The sequence below is a fragment of the Zeugodacus cucurbitae genome, chromosome 4 (assembly GCF_028554725.1).
Source record: "Zeugodacus cucurbitae isolate PBARC_wt_2022May chromosome 4, idZeuCucr1.2, whole genome shotgun sequence".
In the NCBI taxonomy this organism is placed as follows: Eukaryota; Metazoa; Arthropoda; class Insecta; order Diptera; family Tephritidae; genus Zeugodacus; species Zeugodacus cucurbitae.
In genome coordinates this window covers 52,031,051-52,051,122 of record NC_071669.1, presented here as the reverse complement: position 1 = coordinate 52,051,122, position 20,072 = coordinate 52,031,051, and the positions used below count along the sequence as shown (strand labels likewise).

The window sequence follows — 20,072 nt, the reverse complement described above, 5'->3', positions numbered from 1 at the left end:
GAACCAGTATCAATAACACCAACAATGTCAGCCTCGAAATCCAGCGCAGAATTACTCTTGCCAACAGCTCCTTGCTACTTTGGACTTAGTAGGCAATTGAACAGTAAAGTCCTCTCTCGACGAACCAAAATCAAACTCCACAAGTCGCTTATCATTCCCGTCCTGCTTTACGGTGCAGAAGCTTGGACGATGTCAACATCAGATGAGACGACACTAGGAGTTTTCGAGAGGAAAATTTTGCGCAAGATTTATGGTCCTCAGAACATTGGCAACGGCGTTTACCGCAGACGATGGAACGATGAGCTGTACGAGTTATACGACGACATTGACATAGTTCAGCGAATAAAAAGACAGCGGCTACGCTGGCTAGGTCATGTTGTCCGTATCGACGAAAACATTCCAGCCCTGAAAGTGTTCGATGCAGTACCCACCGGTGGAAGCCGAGGAAGGGGAAGACCTCCACTCCGTTAGAGGGACCAGGTGGAGAGCGACCTGGTTACACTTGGAATCTCCACCTGGCGCCGAACTGCGAAGGAAAGAGAGGAGTGGAGCGCTCTCATCGATTCGGCTATAACCGGCTAAACGGTTGAACGCCAATCACATACATACAAAATTTTACTATCAAGGAACAATTTTAAAGGAGTCCCTAAATTTGTATGGAGGCGAAAAAATATGATTTTACACTTATCGATTTCATAAATCGAGTAACAAAGGCATGGGATACAAACGTCAAGAACCAAACAATAGCAAACTGCAACAAAAAATTACAGATGACATGTTTTAATATAAATTATTTATTATTTAAATAATTTAAATAATTTTTTTTTCGAAGTAAATAACTAAAACTGTGGGTAAATCTATATTTTACAGCTTTTTGAAAAATTTATGTTTTAATGAAAATTTCTATAACTCAAAGTCTCTCTAGCTCGAAGTTTTTTTTGTGGATTATGGTGTTTCGAGTTAGAGAAGTTGCACTCTACATATTTCGATTTTATATACTAACTTCGAAAGTAGAAGAATACTCTTTTTTTACTTATGACTCAATCTCCCGGAAAAAATTATTTGCACACAATGCAGAAAACTGCAAGCAATAGACAGATTTATCGAAATGAATTGCATCCACTATCTCTAAAAGGAGACCTTAAACTTATGGGCACAAGATCACAGTATTTATGGATTTATTATGAAATTTTATTTATTTGCTTGTCTGATTATGTTTAATGTTGTAAACTCAGATACTCTCCAATTTCATTTTCTTAACTAACTTTTCAAGATTCCAGATACCGAATACTCCAGATAACCTCAGTGGCTGAAGCTAATTTTTTACCGAAAATGATATTCTATAGAAATTCGGATTTTTCCTTTTAAATCTGTGCCAAAAATTAGTAAAATCGTCAAAGTTTCCCCAAGCTTCCATATTATAAGGTTTTTCAAATTTCCGGTGGGTTTTATACCGTACATAGTATCAGTTAATATGTATGAAGGATATTTGACCAAAATTCATTTATCGTATAATCTTAAATATAATGTAGCTCTGTGGCGAATAATATATAGTTTTACCAATGCATAAAAAAATTATACAGATTTGAGTCACGCAAATTGCAAATTGAACTTAGCCATTTCTTACTTGTGCTAGTTTGATTTTAATACGAATTAACCCACTATGACCATATGGTTACGAAAAATGTATCCCTTTATTTTCATAAATAATTTGAAAACGTCACTATAAAACTACAAACTACGCTGGTTTTTCACATTCTCCGGAAAATTTATAAATTTAATAGAATGAATCAAAACATTCATTTTCGTGCTCAGGCTCAGGTCAAAATACAAATTTCAGAAAACTCTGAAACGTAAAAAGTTCTGGGCCGGACCTTGTTAAATTAATAGACTGTCATTATAGGTACGACATGTTGTATGAATACCTTAATGGCCTTTGGTTATTTTGCACTTGGAACTGTTTAAGTCGAGGACCACTCCCCTGGGAAGAAGTCATTTGTAAAATTATCTTTTTCTTGCTTGCTGATTCGAATTGTTCAACAAATAATAGTCCTCCTTTGATTCAACACTCTGTCGTGTTCCAAAGTGTTTGTAACTAGATCAATCTGCTGTTGTTCTGAAGATCGAAGGTTTCTCTACCCAAACTATATTACTGCCGGTCGATCATTCACCGTTTCAGAAATTGCTTATGGAAATTAAATAATTAATAAAATAGTAAAAAGTTAATAGAATGTATTATTCCAAAAGCCGAGTTGTTTGAATCAAAAGTTATGTCTAACATTAAAGAATATTTACATGATAATTCTGCGGAGACATTTATTTAAGCTTATCATTTTTCGATCAATATTTAAAATTTTTGGTTGCGAAATCCTTTATTATTTATGGTATGTTTAACTCTCATTGAAATTGGCGGTTGAGGGGATTTATATTTATCTAAGTAGCATATGAAACCCATGACTGTTCTAAATATTTTCTAGCCAGTCATTTTTGTGCACAGGTGTTTTGAACAAAAAAAGTACCGAATACTTAAAACTGTAAAAAATGAAGAGCGCACCTGACTAGACATTGAGTGACATATTCCACTTAAAAATTTCAGTGAAATTTCTACGTGTGTTATTAAGTGAAAAAATACTAATTTTTGTTTAAAATATTCATTCTTTCTAAAGTTTGCCTTAAACTTGTACATCACATGTATAAGCTTATAACTAATTGCATTAATTAGTAAGTAGTAAATGCATGTGCAAACTATTAAATTATTTAATAAATTTAACAACAATTAGCAACAAGAAGCGCAATAACTGCTAAGACTAGTCAATAAATGACGAAAGTAAAATTTTATTTAATTTCTTCCATTTGTAAGGTGGGGAATGGATTGTGTTAGACGCTGGCACGAGCAGCACCGATAAGCGCTAAAAACAATAAAAGTGCAAAGTGTGAGATACATACATACAAACTCTATATTTACTCGACGGAAATTATGGCATGATGTCGCCTGACGCCAAAGTGTGACAATACTGTCACTCTCGAGTCATGACTCATCATATACATATGTAGTATTAACACACACATACACACTCACACGTGCGCCAATGATGTGTGTGCAAGAATATATTTGCATTTGCAGCTATTTCTGGAAGTCATGCCCGCACGTTCGCTTCCTTGTTTGCGTTGTCATCCGTCACAGCTTAAGTGCATACTATACATATTTACGCACATACATTGCATATAACTACATACATATGTACAAAGCTATATGATAGCGCAGGTCAAAGCTCAATTAAATTTCTTCTGATTCATAAACTTTGCAAAGTACCATATGCCCTTGTATTATGAAATTGAAAGCAATTTCGCAAGGGTTTTAAAATGAAACATACCATTTTCTTGGATACAAATGTGAAATTTAAATTTCTTCAGAAATGCATCTAAAACTGTTCAAGGTCGGAAATAAACGTAGAAACGTAGAACTCTTGAAGTTAATCTACAAATCCTAACAAAGGGCATTATATTGAATTTTCCTTATATAATTGAATTGCTGAATGCTTGGCGCCGATTTTCATTCTAATTGTGGTGTGAGTCTTACGGTTATTTGTGTAATGGGAAGATTTATAAACCTAAGTATTCATATATTATTTCCATTTTATGTCATCAAACTAATAGTAACAGATCGTTTCAAAGTGTTCTCCGAGCTTATTCTGACTCCACTTCATTCACTTCATTTGGGTTTTACAAGTTACAAGTCTACATTCGACCCCAAACGACTACAAGATTTTATAAAGAACTGTTCTACATACATATGCCAAAAAATCGGAAGTACAAATCGAAGAGCGGCCTCTTTTAGAAGCAAGCTACTTCTAAAGTTAGTCGGTAACTGGAAATAAATGCTAGTCTGGGGCAATACTCGTAGTGGTGGACACTTTTAATTATACTCTCGCAACAAAAGTTGCTAAGAGAGTATTAAAGTTTTGTTCACATAACGGTTGTTTGTAAGTCATAAAACTAACTAAAGTTAGATATAGGATTATATATATCAAAATGATCAGTGTGACGAGACGAGTCAAAATCCGAATGTCTGTCAGTCCGTCCGTCCGTTCGTGCAACGGATAACTTGAGTAGAATTTGAGATATCTTAATGAAACTTGGAACACATCTTCCTTGGAACCGCGAGAGGGTTGCTTTCAAAAACGGGCAAAAAATCGGACCACTGCCACGCCCATAAAATGGTGAAAACCGAAAACACATAAAGTGTCATAACTAAGCCATAAATAAAGTTATAAAAATTTGGAACAAAGGATCGCACTAGGAAGGGGCATATTTTAATGTAATTTTTTTGGTGAAGTGGGCGTGGCCCCGCCCTCAAATCGGTTATTTGTATATATCTCGCAAACCAATAAAGCTATATAAACCAAACTATCTGCATTCGTTTCTTTTAGCCACTTCTTAATACAGTCCAAAAATGAAGATCGAGAAATCGGATAATAACCACGCCCGCCTCCCATACAAAGGTTAGGTTCAAAATTACTAAAAGTGGGTTAACTCTCTAACGAAAAACGTCAGAAACACTAAATTTTACAGAAGAAATTGTAGATTCGAAGCTGCACTCAGATTTTATTACAAGATGGGTCAAAAACCATATCTCAGGAACTACTCGACAGATTTCAATGAAATTCGGTACATAATATTTTCTTGACACCCCGATGACACATGTGAAAAAATGGATGAAATCGGTTCACAAGCACGACAACTTCCCATGTCTCAATTCTCAATTTTGAAGTCCATCTGATTCCTTCACTTTATAAGATATACATAAGGAACTAATGAAGATAGCGAAATAAAACTTTACACAAATACTGGCATCACTTGTGAATAAATTATCGAAATCGGACCATAAGTTTTCAATGCCCCAGATAACGAATATGAAGAACTCAGTGCCTTATGGTAATTTTTCACCGAAAATATCGGTAATTCTTTCAGATATCTCAATTTAATTCAGAGGAAATCGTTTTCTTCTAATAGTAGTCTCTGTACCAGAAATGGTTAAAATAGGGTCATAACTTCCCCTAGCTCTCATATAGCTAATTATAAGATTTTCAAAAAAACGATGGGCTTATTAGCTTATAAATCGGTTAATATGTGAAATATCTTAGCCAAAATAAGTGAGCATATACTCTCAGATATAATGTATGTTGGTGATGAAAAAGAGTGAAATTGGTTCAGGAATTATCTCAGCCTATATACTATATATGCTGATTTTCGTTTTTCTATTGGACTTTAAGCCGAATATATGGGTCAAATTGTGTGTGATCTTAATAAAAATATAGCAATAAATTGCGAGAGTATAAAATGTTCGGTGCACCCGAACTTAGCCTTTCCTTACATGTTGTTCCTGTTTTTTAATAAATAACTGGCTATTTAAATATTTTTTTGCTGAATTAACCTAATTATACCCAAAAAAGTTTACAAAATATATTATTTCCCGCTTAAGTCATCAAACAAATATTAACAGTTTATTCCATTGAATTCTTGGCGTGAATTTTGACCCCAATTCATTCATATCATTGGGTTTTACTGTTTTAATTATTTTAATTCACTTAATTCTGAATCATTTCCATTGAAACTGCCTAATCTTTAAAGTCAATTCCAATTATAAATATTTAATATATGTAGACATGCGTAAGTACTCATGCGCCTTGGCTAAGGAGTTTCCATATAAATATAAAGTTCAACAATATTTACGTGTATTCTTTATATGCGTCACTTCGATTCATATACTTAATTAGCTATTTGAGAGAGAGAGACTTTGACCAAACCACATAGGAACATTTAAACACTTTCAGTGATCAAAGTCTCTGCTAGAGCTCAGAATATAGCGTCAAGTCAAATACATATATATCGATATCAATTATAAAACTCATCGTTGAAAACTTTAAGACTTTAATTGCAAAGGCGTCATGTCAAAGCTATAAACAATTAATATGTAGTCTATTGCATATCGGCTTTAAATGTGTAGGAGAACATATTATAATATCTAGCTGCTCGATAGCACCGCGGAAATTACTATTTTTTCAGCTTCTTTCGGAGGAACTACACGTTCCATGACATCTGGTGTTTTTTTTTGGAAGGAAGTATTCCCGAAATACTATCGAGGAAAAGAGTTGTTTCCACGATTTTTCCAATTCAATTTCTTCAACAATCGGTTATACGATTTTGGAGTTGACCAGAAATTTATACGACCATGGGTTAAGGGTTGTCCTTTTGTCGATCTAACCCAGTGTGGATCGGTAAGTTGCAATTTAAAGGTCCTGTGAACTAGGTTGACAGTTTAGCCCTATAGAAAAACTCAGTCTTTAGAATATAAAAAAATCCTCAAATTTGTTTTCAGAATATTTTTGGCATTTGAAGCACCTGCTGTCTATTTCTCCACAAGTGGAGACACATACTCATGCAACAGCTCGTAGTTTGGAAATAATTGGAAAAAATTTCAAAGGATATATGTATGTATGTACATATATTTTATGGATTCATTACAAAACTTCAAAAGCCTTTCGGGAGAGATTTGAAATTCAAAAAATTAAATTCTTACAAACTACATTCAAGGCCTAATTCTTCAAAGAAAGAAAATCAAATATTGTTTGAGACAGATACGAATAGCTTACGGTACTCAGGGTCGGTATTTTTAATTAAAAGAAAAAAAAATTAATGTGAAGGAGAATTCTTTACAGTTGAACTCCAGGTTTGTGTCGAGGATTTAAATCCAACCGAGAGAAAAAGTCTTTGCTCTAGAAATTTAGTGTGAATTAGAACATTAGTTGTTGGTGTAGAGGCATAAAACGGTACTCAAATAGTTTTGAAAATTTCTGCCGAGTTGCTGGATCTGCTTCAAATAAAAATTGGGGTTCGTTGCGATTATGTAGGACTAATTGTCTTGAGAACTGGAGATTTGTTGTACTTAAGCTAAACAGACTTTTTTTCAGGATGCTTCATTCTTCAGGATGCTTTCATTTACAAAAATTGATATCGACGTAAAAATTCTAAGAAATTTATAAAAGAACTATAAATCTAGTTGTCAGCGAGGTAATCTAACAGTAGATCCAGGAAACGAGCTGTTTCGACAGGTTCGGACCATAAGGAGAGGTGTGTTAGATGAGACGGGTTCGTTGCGCATTCAAAGTTATGGTTAGTGTCTTGAAGAACATGTATTCGGGGTCTATTTTGGATAAGTAAGACTTTAACCAGCTATAATATCCTGAACGAAGTTGAGCAAAGGTCACCTTGTTTCACGAGGCAACTCGAGTTCGTCATCTGCAATGGGTGGTGGCTGGACTTCAAGGACGCCATTCAAGGGACGTCTGAAGTTACCTGCATCCGCAGTCTGGTCGGTCTATTGTTCGCTGTAATACTCGTAACTTGACACACATAAAATACACGACAGTTCTACATTCTCAGAATTGGCCCGGATATTTTCCGGTCAAGTGCTGTTATTTCGATGATCCAAAGCGGCCTAACCATAGTCGAATTTGTTTATTTCTACAAAATGTTCATCGTTGGTGGCAGTGTTCGTATTTAAAAATTGTGTTTGGCAAAACTTAAAATTTCTATCAAACAAATTCGAGTGTGGATGGGCCGCTTAAACCTGTTTGGGTCAGTAAGTTTTAAATTTGGTAATAATTTCCGTGAGAATATCTCTTTTGTAAATTAAATAAATTGACGAAATTACTCTGTTGCTATTTTTAATTTATTTACCTAATATTAGATTTATATGTATGTATATATAAAATTTTATTTATTAATATTTATACATATGTCATCATTATACGTTTGTATGTATTTTATTATCTTTAATTCGAAATTTATTACTTTTCATAGAAAAATTCTGATTTATACCACATCTGCATACATATTCATTAAAGTTGTGTAAAAACATATTTAAAAGGATTAGTAAAGCGATTAATTGTACATACATACATACATACATGCATATAAATAATTTCCGTTAACAGTTGAAATTTTCCATAGTAACATTCCTATACGTGATACATATATTCTACATACATACATATGTATATATACATATATATTTGAGAGTTGTAAACACCTGGAAATTTCCGCAATACTCATAGAATATGCATAAGTACATATGTACATATGTATGTATGTATATGTAAATCCGTTTGTATTCTCTGATAATGGCGGCCGGTGGGGCGTTATACACACTTTTGTACTTTGGTACCGTTAAAAATGCCGGTGACCATAATGAACACTAAAAGGGTTGACCGCAACACAGTGACGCCTTCAATGGGGGGCTGCCAAACATAAACCACAACGAATAACAGTAAATATTTAGTAGAGCCAACATTTGAATTGCTAATTAGGCGACATTTTTGCATTGATAATTAAATGAGACAAAAAAAAATAGAAGAAAACAAAACAACAAACAGACAGACAGCAAAACGACGAGCGATCCATTAGCGTACAGATAAGTATTTTCATGATTGCTTATTGACTATTCGCTGATTGTTGTTGTTGTTGTTGGTGGTGAAGCTGTAGCCGAATTTATTTTCGACGGCTATTCAATATTCGCAATGTGGTTTGGTAAGTCAGTGGCGCCAGGCGGTTATGATAGCGCTTAGCGCCCGGCGACAACGACAGCAACAACAACAGCGTAAAATATATATTCCACCAAATGAATTCATGAAAAGATTAAGTGGCGCGCGCAGTAGACCGTCGGCGACACGGCACATCTCCAGCTTCCAAAATACCAACCAGAAAAAAATTGAAACTAACAATAATAACAACAAAAACAATTTATCATATTGAAGTCAATGCCGTGAACGCCACACAGCGCTGTCAGTCAGTCAGTCAGATATGCAAATACATATGTACACATATATATATATATGTATGTATGTGTGTATGTAAATTACGATCGTTGCGACAAAAATCACAACAACATTTTTTCGAATAATTTCACTTTATCGCTTTGTTCTATGTGAGAGAGTTATTTCCAGTTCAGCTGCACATTTACATATTCGCCGCTTGCGAAGGTGAGAAGGGTGCACGGTTAATGATAATTGGATTTGATTGTTCGCAACTGACGCGTCGGTGGGGGGTGTATATAGCGGGCAGCAGCGGCGGCTGAGGTGGCAGCGGCAGCAAGCAATCAGCGTTCAACGCTTGAAGACAATACACAACAACAACAAATAGCAACAATGAACAACGTACGTCTGTATGGGTAAATACGAGTATGTAAGCTCTAGCAAACAACTGATTTTGACACAGACAAATGGGGGGCAAAATGTAGCGACGATCGCGTTAATAGCTCCGGCATATACATACGTTGCGCCAGCAGAATCGGAATTCCCCAAAGTCAGGCGCGTGAACGGAGTGCGCCACAAAAAAAATAAAGAGGGAACATAGTAAAATAAGAACAAATTAACAAATACGAACGAATACACGTAGGCACAGTGGGTCAAATTGAGTAAAAATGGTATGAATATTTTTAAATAAGTTGAGAAATAATCAATGGTACTTAGAAAGTACAGGCTTGTTTATGACAAAGAAATGTCATAATTTAAGTTAAACATATGAAAGAAAGTCATTTAGTGGAAGGTGTTTACGGTTGTTGACCGATCACGGCGAAGTTGAAGGATCGAATTGCTCGAAGGGTTAAAAATGTCACTAAGTTTTTTGGTTTTTGTGACAAAACTTGATTTTCGTAAAAGACAAGGCGTACTTTTAAAATAATACCGTTATTTATAGCTATCGGCGGAGAATATAATTTTTTAGGGTGAAACACTGAAAACGGAGGTTTAAATGAGGTGTTCAAATGAAATTTTATGAAATTACACAAGTAGATATTTCATTGACAAGAGAATAAGTTCCATGGGCTCCTAAGGAAAAACTTTATTTTTTTCCGAAAAATTTTTTTTTATAAAAAATGAATAAATGACTGTGAAGAAGTCGGAGTTACGACGTTAATTTATTTTTCTGAGTGATTTGATCAAATAAACTTTGTTTCCATATAACTTGTATAGAATTTAATACACATGGCATAACGTTACTTTGACTCGGAAAATATTGTTTCAAATAAAAAGGTTCTTTTGGTACCTTTCATTTCGCCTACTTAATTTGACTTTTTTTGCCATTACGAAGTCAGTCTTTACAAGACTAGTTTCTTAGCTCGGGAGCTCTGATTCTGCTCCGAGCATGAGTCGATTTTCTTGTAAATTATACTCAGATCACACTCGGTATTATGCTGGCGTTCTAGTGGAATTTTTTAAATGGAACACATGATAGGAAATCCTTTAACTTTTTCCTTGGCCACGGATATGGACCCATTACTGCTAAAACGTCTTTTGAAGGATAGAATTGGACGATGGGATTAAACCGTCACTAAGTTTTTGATTTTTTGTTGCAAAACTTGATTTCCGTAACACTTACTTCTTTAAAGAAAAATACCGTTATACATATTTATAGTTATCGACGGAGTTCATCAGAAGAAAGAGGCATAAATGAGAGTTCTAAAGGAATATGCGAAGTTATTATTAGATTAATTGGGGTACTCTTTGGATGGAATTATCATATAACGGTTGTGTTTTCCAATACTTTGGAGTTGTTCTTTTTGACAGTTGCTACTTGATTTATACTCAATTTGGTTTGCTATTTCATAATTAACAAACTTACCCCGGAACAACGTCTATTGATGCACAAAATGTTCGAAAATTGCGTCTTTTAGCTGGAACTTATTCGAGACAGTAGCGGCGTTCCCTTGCCCTTTTCTACTTTCTTTTGGCAGACCAATCTGAATTGAACTGATGGAAAAGTGATACAAAATTAAACAAATATGGAAAAATCGATTATTCGGAATTTCACAAGTACTAGATATTTAAGATTTTTGACATCTTCGTGAAAATAAATTTCACTGATTCCACCGAAAACAACTAAGATTCCGTTTAAAGTTAGTTTTTTATAAAAATTGGCCACAGATAAATCCGAGTTTAAAAGCTATCTTATTTTTCGAAGCAATTTAGTCAAATAAATGTTGATTCAATAGGATTCACAAACGCAATCGCGTTCTTTATATTTCGCTGATTGGCTCTATGGCACTAAATGTATAAGACCTAATTCTCAAATTCGCCGACGAAGTTATTGTTTTATGTTTAAATGGACTTTTTGACTCTCTAAAGAAGGAAGGCGTTAAGTACTTGAGGAGATAACTTCTTCTTCATTACGAAATCACACAGGTTTCTTAGTGCTGGCTTCAAGTAAATGACTGATAATCAGAACGCATTTGCTATTACTCTACTGTCTGCTACAAATCACTGGTGGACTTAAAGTTTGTTCATTAACTAACAATCCAGTCAATGAGAAAATATTTTTCACTAGGCTTGGGAGTTCTAATATAATTTTTTTTAAGAATTTGAAGAAAAAGCAATGAAAATCTCATCATCATTCATGTGCACTGTGGTCTCATATACTCGTAGGTATTTGTGCACATTTTCGCCTTGCTTGTCCCAGCGTATGCGATAAAATGAATTAAAACTGGTTAAAATTACTGACAGCGGAAAAATAGAAATAATAACGATAATAGTGCGCTGCGCGGCAATACTAATTAACCCCACAACACCTTCCACTTCCACTTGCGGTTAGGCTACCGCCAACTACCAACGGCCGACAGCCAATGGTCGCGCGTCAAACGTGCGTATATATGTGTGTGTGTATGTTTCATATATGTGCTGTTAACACGACGCCGTGCGATGGGGCGACGAAAGCGGCAATTGGCAAGGCAACAAGTGGCACGAACATGTGCGCGTGCCTATTCTAACATAGCGACGCGCAGCCGACAAAAACACACACGGTCGCCTGTCGCATAGTAAGCAGGCGATTTCGCATCAATCAAGCTTAAATGCAGCGCGCACACGCATTTGCACTTCAATAGTTCGCTCACTCGACGCCAACACAAAAACAAATACACGTATGTAAAGCGCTTTGCGAAACAATCCGACTCCCTTGTGGTGGATTTACCATGACTTTCAAAGTCCCTACCACAATTCACAACGGACTGCGGTTTGAGTGTGTGTGTGAGTCTTTCTAACTTTCGTTGTGTTTCGACGCGATTGAACTCGTGCTGGTTTTCCCCCCAAAACACATTAGGAATGTCACTTTGGATTTATTTTGGACTTTCTCGAGTTTATGTATTTCTTGTTTTTCTCGTCTTTTGCCACTCTCGAGCATTTCTTCGGCATCGCCAGCTATTCGCCTGGTACCATTGTCGCTGTTTTTTCGATATTATCACTGCTTTATTGCTGTTGTTTCTCCAAAAATCCGTATCAATGCCATCGATTGTTGTAGCGCTTGTCATTGCGGCTTCAACTTATCGCACGCTGATAGGCCAGCACACATGCCGACATAGGTAGCTAGATACAGGTGGATCCACAAGCCCAGATATCAAATGCAGCGGCAGCGGGCGCGGTTAGTAAGGCGGGTATAAGTAAATACAAAATATTTATGTACGTGTATATGCTTTATTTATAGCCTAGTGGGAGTGGCAATGGAAAACAGTGTCAATAGCGGCCACGTGCTGTGCTTTGTTTGCAGAACTGTTGCCGAACTAACGTCACTTTTGGTAAATACTAATAAAAACAAAAAATGTGCGTATTATTTCCTCAATTTTTGTTTTGTAAGCCTTAGTAACATGATGTACATATATATTGGTGTAGTTTAAATATTTGAAAAACTTTGCAATGTCAAATAACTTAATTTGACATTTAAATATTTAATGTACTTGTTGGCATACATAGAAATGTACAAATATGTATTATATAAGACACTATGTCACTGAAGGTTATTCGTGTAAATACTGAGAATTCTTGAGTTGCGCCAAAACGAGTAGTATATTCTAAGTGGATTCTAAATTAATTATTTTTAAGAAGACCTTGCCACCAAAGAGCTTTTCATATTTATGTAAAGTTCTATGAACATTTGTATTGGAATTTGAATAAAATTCATTGGAGGCACAGTTCGGTAACATATAACCCTTAATATATAGCCCACTATTTATTAAGTCATTTAAAATGTGATTCCTTGAGTCTTTTAAAATATATTCTGTTCCATTACTTCACATCAATACTACACGTTAAGACAAATTCCCGACTAATTACACACGCCTCCTGTTAATATATTTTTTGAAAACATGTATGTATGTGAATGGCGTTGCAACCGTTTAGCCGGTTATAGCCGACTCGACGATAGTGCGCCACCTCTCTCTCTCCTTCGCAGTTCGGCGCGAGTTGGAGATCCCAAGTGTAACCAGGTCGCTCTCCACCTGGTCCCACCAACGGAGTGGAGGCCTTCCCCTTCCTCGGCTTCCTCCGGCGGGTACTGCATCGAACACTTTCAGGGCTGGAGTGTTTTCGTCCATTCGGACAACATAACCTAGCCAGCGTAGCCGCTGTCTTTTTATTCGCTGAACTTTGTCAATGTCGTCGTATAACTCGTACAGCTCATCGTTCCATCGTCTGCGGTATTCGCCGTTGCCAATGTTCTCAGGACCATAAATCTTGCGCAAAATTTTCCTCTCGAAAACTCCTAGTGGCGTCTCATCTGATGTTGACATAGTCCAAGCTTCTGCACCGTAAAGCAGGACGGGAATGATAAGCGACTTGTAGAGCTTGATTTTGGTTCGTCGAGAGAGGACTTTACTGTTCAATTGCCTACTCAGTCCAAAGTAGCACCTACTGGCAAGAGTTATTCTGCGCTGGATTTCGAGGCTGACATTGTTGGTGTTATTGATACTGGTTCCCAGGTATACGAAATTACCTACGACTTCGCAGTTATGACTGTCAACAATGACGTCAAATTGTGTTATTCTAATAAAATTGCATCAATAAATTGCGATAGTATAAAATGTTCGATTGCACCTTATGTAGCATTTCCGTACTTGTTTTTTTTTTCATTACACATAGTAGTTTGGTTGAGATCTGTCCGTATCTCATCCTACGGTGACTTTATACCAAATATAGCCCATACATATATAATGAATATACTGATATACCGCCTATACTGTTGATTCATAATAACGAGATAATTAACAATGGAACCATTTAATAAGTATAGCCCTTGGCATACATGTAGGATAGCCCTTCAAATAAACGCACTTGGTTCAACTTGATAATTAACACACACTTTATTTAAAATACATAAATGTTAAATGTTAAATGTTCATGTATAAACTGAATATGTGAAGTCCGTCCGTTTGACCGTCCTATATGTACGATGACTGTTTAACGACTGTGTTCTTGTCCTGTTTGTTAAGTTGGTCGTGCCCTATCAGTGCTGCCTATTGTCATAGGTCAGTGTTGCCCTTTTGTAAGTGAGGTGAGTGTGCGTACGTATTAATAGGTGTGTCCACTACGTGTTGTCCTGTCACCGCTTCCCACAATCGGCCATCCTGCACTTTCATTCGACCCGAATGAAGGATCAAATTTTTTCATGAATTCCGCGACGGTAGTAGTGCGTCCGGGTCCTTCGTGATCTCCAACTTTCGCAACTTCGTATCTGCCATGTTTCAGCTGCTTAATGATCTTGTACGGTCCAAGATATTTTGGCTTCAGCTTCAGCCCAGATCCATACTGTGTACGTTTGATTGCTACCAGTTCGTTAATTTTGTACTCAACTTCAGCTTTACGACGAACATTGTAGGTCTTGCGATTTTCTTCTTGTAAACGAACTATGTTCTCTTTCGCTTGAAGACGGCTTTTCTCACGCTCTGAGTCGATTTGCTCTGTTGCGAAGTTTTCTAAAAGCTCTTCCAGATTCGGCATTTCAGCCACTCGCATTTCTAATCCAGTTAATATCTTGAACGGCGATATTTTTGTACTACGCGGTGGAGTGTTGTTTATAGTCTGTTGTACACGTTCTACATGTTTGTACCACTCACCAGGACTTTCGTGGCATAATTTCGATATCATAGGTATCACGATTTTGTGTATTCGCTCAACCTGTCCGTTCCCCCTTGGAACACCCGTGGCAATTGTTAGATGCTGAATACCTTCTTTCACACAGTACTCTTTGAAAAGAGTTGACGTAAATGCGGAGCCTCTGTCGCTGATTATGCGCTTTGGATTTCCAAATACCGACGACTGCTTCCTAAGTCTGTCAACTACTGCCTCTGCTCTCGTGTTTTTTGTTGGATAAAGCCAAACAAATTTGGAAAATGCGTCGACAACCACAAGTAAATAATTATAAGATTTCTTCGACATTTCCATAGGTCCAACGTGGTCGACGTGGTATGTACCTAAAGGACAGTCCTCCTTGTTAATTGGATTATTCCAGCCTTCCTTTTTCCCTATTTTATTTTCGTTTACCAAACATTCAATACAGCTTTCTACTACGCGAGATGCTTTCGCTTTCAACTGTGGAATATAATACGTTTTCTCCACTATATCTTGTGTTTTCTTACTGGAGAAATGACCTTGTTTATGTGCAATCCTTATCACTTCCTCCTCCATGAGTGAAGGTACTACTATCAACTCTTTGATGGGGTCCTTGTGTAATATGCCGTATTTCATATAGTAATCCTCGTATTCGTCCTTTTCTAAAACCTTCCGCACAGCTCTAACCCAATTGTCCTCTTCTTGAGCTTGCTTTAACCGGTGTCGCAATGAATCTTCCATGAGTAGACAGGAAACTCTGCTCAACGCGTCTACATGCCTCATTTTAGTGCCACTCCGATGCTGTATTTCGTAATCAAAATCTTGTAAATACATCGCCCAGCGCGAAACTCTTAAGGGCACGTCTCGTTTCTTCATCGTCATGGCGAACGCATTACAATCGGTTACTATTCGGAATTTAATACCTATCAGATATACACGCCATTTCTTGAGTGCTTCGATGATGGCTAAGACTTCGAGTTCGTACGAATGGTAAAACTCCTCACACGGTTTCGTCTTCCGACTCATATACTGGACTGGATGAAAGTTCTGATCATCTCTATTCCTCTGCAATAGTACTGCCCCATATCCGAATTTCGATGCGTCTGTATGCACCTCGGTTACTGCTTGCGGATCGTATAACGTTAAAACTGGCGCATTTATTAGTGCCGCTTTTAGTTGCTGGAATGCTGTTAGTTGCTCATCACCTAGTTCATATCGTACATCTTGTTTCAACATTTCTGACAATGGTCTCGCAATTGTTGCGTAACTTTCGATGAATCGCCTAAAGTACGAGGTTAGTCCAAGGAATCGTTGCATAGCTTTTTTATCACGTGGCAGCGGGAACTGTTTGATGGCGTACGTCTTCGCCTCGGATGGTTTTATGCAACTATTCTTGATGATATAACCCAGGAACTCAACTTTCCTCAACAGAAACTGACACTTGCTCCAATTGATTCGCAATCCACTAGCTGCAGCTGTCTTCAGCACAACTTCCAAGTTCTTGATGCCCTCGAATTCGTCTTTGGAAGGAATTATAAGGTCATCCATGTACGCGATCACAATCCCATCTTTTATCAAATCTCTGAATACGGCTAGAATGAATCTTGCAAACACTGCTGGTGAATTACAAATTCCAAATGGTACATACAGAAACTCATACTGTCCGGTACCCGTAACAAATGACGTATATTTTGTGGATTCGGCGCTTACGGGCACGTGAAAAAATCCATTTACCAAATCAAGTGTCGTATATATCTGGGCACCTTGCAAACACTCGACTACTTCATCCATCAATGGCATCAGGAAATTGTCCCTTAGTATTTTCGCATTCAATCTCCTATAATCGCAACATATTCTCTTTTCACCGTTCTTTTTAGGTACCAGAACAATTGGTGATGCATATTCCGATGTGCTGGGTTTAATGACCCCTTCTTCCAACCATCGTCCAACTTGTTCATCGACCCAAATCCTATCTACGTAGGATACTCGCCTCGGCCTCTCGTATACCGGCTCTTCGTCTTTCATTACAATTTTCATCTCGACAGGCGACTTCACGTTCTTCGCTGGTCGATACTCGGTTATCAACTTATCTATCATCACCGCATGTGTGTGACTGAGATGCTGCAGATCAATATGTGATGCTACACTCATATCAGACGCCAAAAAAATGTCTCCAAACTCGCCAATCAATTCATCAATCCGATTCTCATCTTGTGCCATACTGTTCCCCTTCACAGCGCATACATCGGCACTTCCGTATAATGACGTTGATGCCTCGCCACGCTTCAGGATATCATTCCCTATCACGACATAATAACTTAAATCACGTTCATTTGCGACATGAAACTTAACTTCCAAAGGTATATTGTCTATAATCATTGACATCGTAAAACTGCCCATGGTTACCAATTCGCTGTTGCCAATGCCAACTAGATACTTCTTTTCGTTACTTAATTCAACATCAAACCGTAGCTTCAACAAAGCATCATTTCGAATTAGACACAAATCGGAACCAGTATCAATTAACGCAGACATCGTTTGGGGCATCCTATTAGGTGCCGTAAAAATCAAATCTTTGAATAATAAATTGCTGTTCCTGCTTATCTTCCTCATTGTATTCATACCCCCTTTCGCACCCCTCTCTGGCTTGTTGACTTTGACGAAAGTTTTACATTCGGATGCTTTATGTCCTTCTCTTCCGCAACTGTAGCAGGTGAATCTGCCCTGTGGACAATCTCTAGCCATGTGTGAACTTTCTCCGCATCTAAAACACTTCCTATCTCCGGGATTGAAATTCGATGTTATTCTGTTTGACGACGATGATTTGAACGGATTTGCAAATTGGAATGGAGGCTTTCCAGCGTTGATTCGTTCGTAAATTTTGATCTGCTCCTTGAGATCACCGATAGACCTTGCTTGGATTGGATTTATTTACTTTGGAATCCGGAATACCATCGACGAAGTACTCTATAAGGCTGTGGTCATCTAAGTTTATAGGTTTCCCGGTTTCCATCAGACAATATAGGTATTCACGCATATCTTCGTTCTGTCGTTTACGTCGGTTCCTCAATGTACGATGTACATCAATAGCTGATACGGTGGTACCAAACTCGCTCTTCAATGCTGATTTCAACGAACTCCAACTACAAATACCAGCTTGACCACGTACGAACATCTTTGCAGCTCCCTTCAGTAATTGCTTGGCGTAGATATATTTCTGTAGCTCACTCCACTGTACTGCTTCCGCATTATCTTCGAAGTCTTGCAGCCATTGTTCAAAATTAGGCTGTCCTGAACCGCTAAATGGAGTCATGGAATCTTCCACATCACGAAGTGTAAACATCGATCGCTCTACAATCGGTGTATTCACGCTACGTCTACTACCGGCGTCATCGGCCTCATCCTCGCTTGCATTCAGGCCGAAGTGTTCCAGCAATCTGTCCTGCAGTACGGTTTTCCGTCCACTAGCTACTAACCCCAACCTTTCCAAGTTTTCCCTAAGTCCGTCCACAGTCAATGCTAAAATCTGTTCGCGGTCCATTGTCTTACAATGCTTTTACAAATTCAATTACAAAATCAATATCAATACAAATTAAGGAAGAAGTGAAATATTATAAATTTTAAATTTTATATACGTATTAGAAATATAAAATTCCGCAAATTCTTGAAAATTTTTACAAAATGTTACAAAATATGGTTACAAAGTTTATTAAAATTATTTTGAATAATAATATTGGAATGTTTGTAAAATGAAAATGAAAAATTGAATTACAAAATTTATTAAATTGAATTGAATTATAATATTAGAAAAATGAATATACAATTATATGGCCTTACTTTATTCACCTCAACTGTACTTGTGAATTGTTTTACAGTTGTCCTCTTTTGGTTACCGCTACTGTAGTTCTTCACTTCTCTGCTACTATACCGCTACCAACGCTTTGCTGCTGCCTTCTCTGCTTTACACCGCTACGATCGCCTTATTGCTGCCTTCTCTGCTTTACTTCGCTACAAATGCCTTGTTGCTGCCCTCTCTGCTTTTACCGCTACGGACGCCGCATACGTCTGCGTTCCTGACGCTCGCCTTAATACTCTGTTTCTTTATATTCTTACCCTTTGCTGCTATGCTGCTTTACTTTATTGCTGCTTTCTGGATCTTACTTGTTGCTGACTTGATGGTCTCGTACAAAAAAAATTTACGCTGCTCATCCGCTTCTCTGCTTCTAATCACTGCATTCACCGCTACATTCCAGGCTTTTCTAATAGGCGTCCGTTATACGTCTGTATGTTTCTTAACACAGTTACTTTTGCTTTTATATGTAAATATGTATATTTGCAAAAGTACAGTTCTTTTCGCACGTTTTATATTTTTGATATAAAGTTAAAATTTACACATTGACGGAAACGTTTTTGTTATCTAATAACTTTACGCGCACTTCACATTTGAAATATAAAAAAAATTGTCAATTTAAAAGTTTTTTTTTTTTCCCCGCGGGGCTACCATCCCACTCTGACACCATATATGTAGGATAGCCCTTCAAATAAACGCACTTGGTTCAACTTGATAATTAACACACACTTTATTTAAAATACATAAATGTTAAATGTTAAATGTTCATGTATAAACTGAATATGTGAAGTCCGTCCGTTTGACCGTCCTATATGTACGATGACTGTTTAACGACTGTGTTCTTGTCCTGTTTGTTAAGTTGGTCGTGCCCTATCAGTGCTGCCTATTGTCATAGGTCAGTGTTGCCCTTTTGTAAGTGAGGTGAGTGTGCGTACGTATTAATAGGTGTGTCCACTACGTGTTGTCCTGTCACCGCTTCCCACATACATATGTCGTGATAAGTCGTTTTCACAGTTTACAAGAGTAAGACTTTTCACTTTCTTCCAAGTGCTAAGTTTCTTTTCTTTTATTGGAGAAAAATAATTTATCTTAACTTTGATTTCCATTTAGCTTAATATTAATCAATCAATCAACTGCTTTTTTAACGCAACTTATGCTACGTTAAGTTTACTTAAAATCTGGATAATCTGTATGTATCTTATAATGAAAATAAGCTTTAAATGTTTTTGGTTTGTTCAGGCCTTATTAGTTATGTTTATTGCTATGCTCGGAGAGCCAGATATGATTTTTTG

General features: G+C 37.0%; 1 protein-coding gene across 1 annotated transcript in view; it reads right to left on the bottom strand.

Moving 5' to 3' along the window:
- Positions 1-16,744: 16,744 nt before the first annotated feature.
- The window catches only part of LOC105210401 (probable serine/threonine-protein kinase DDB_G0280133), a 190,951-nt gene continuing 187,623 nt past the window's right edge, over positions 16,745-20,072 (bottom strand). Inside the window, exon 6 of the mRNA XM_054228423.1 lies at positions 16,745-16,850. Coding sequence (XP_054084398.1) covers positions 16,760-16,850 — 91 coding nt within the window. The 3' untranslated portion in view covers positions 16,745-16,759. The remainder of the gene's footprint in view (positions 16,851-20,072) is intronic.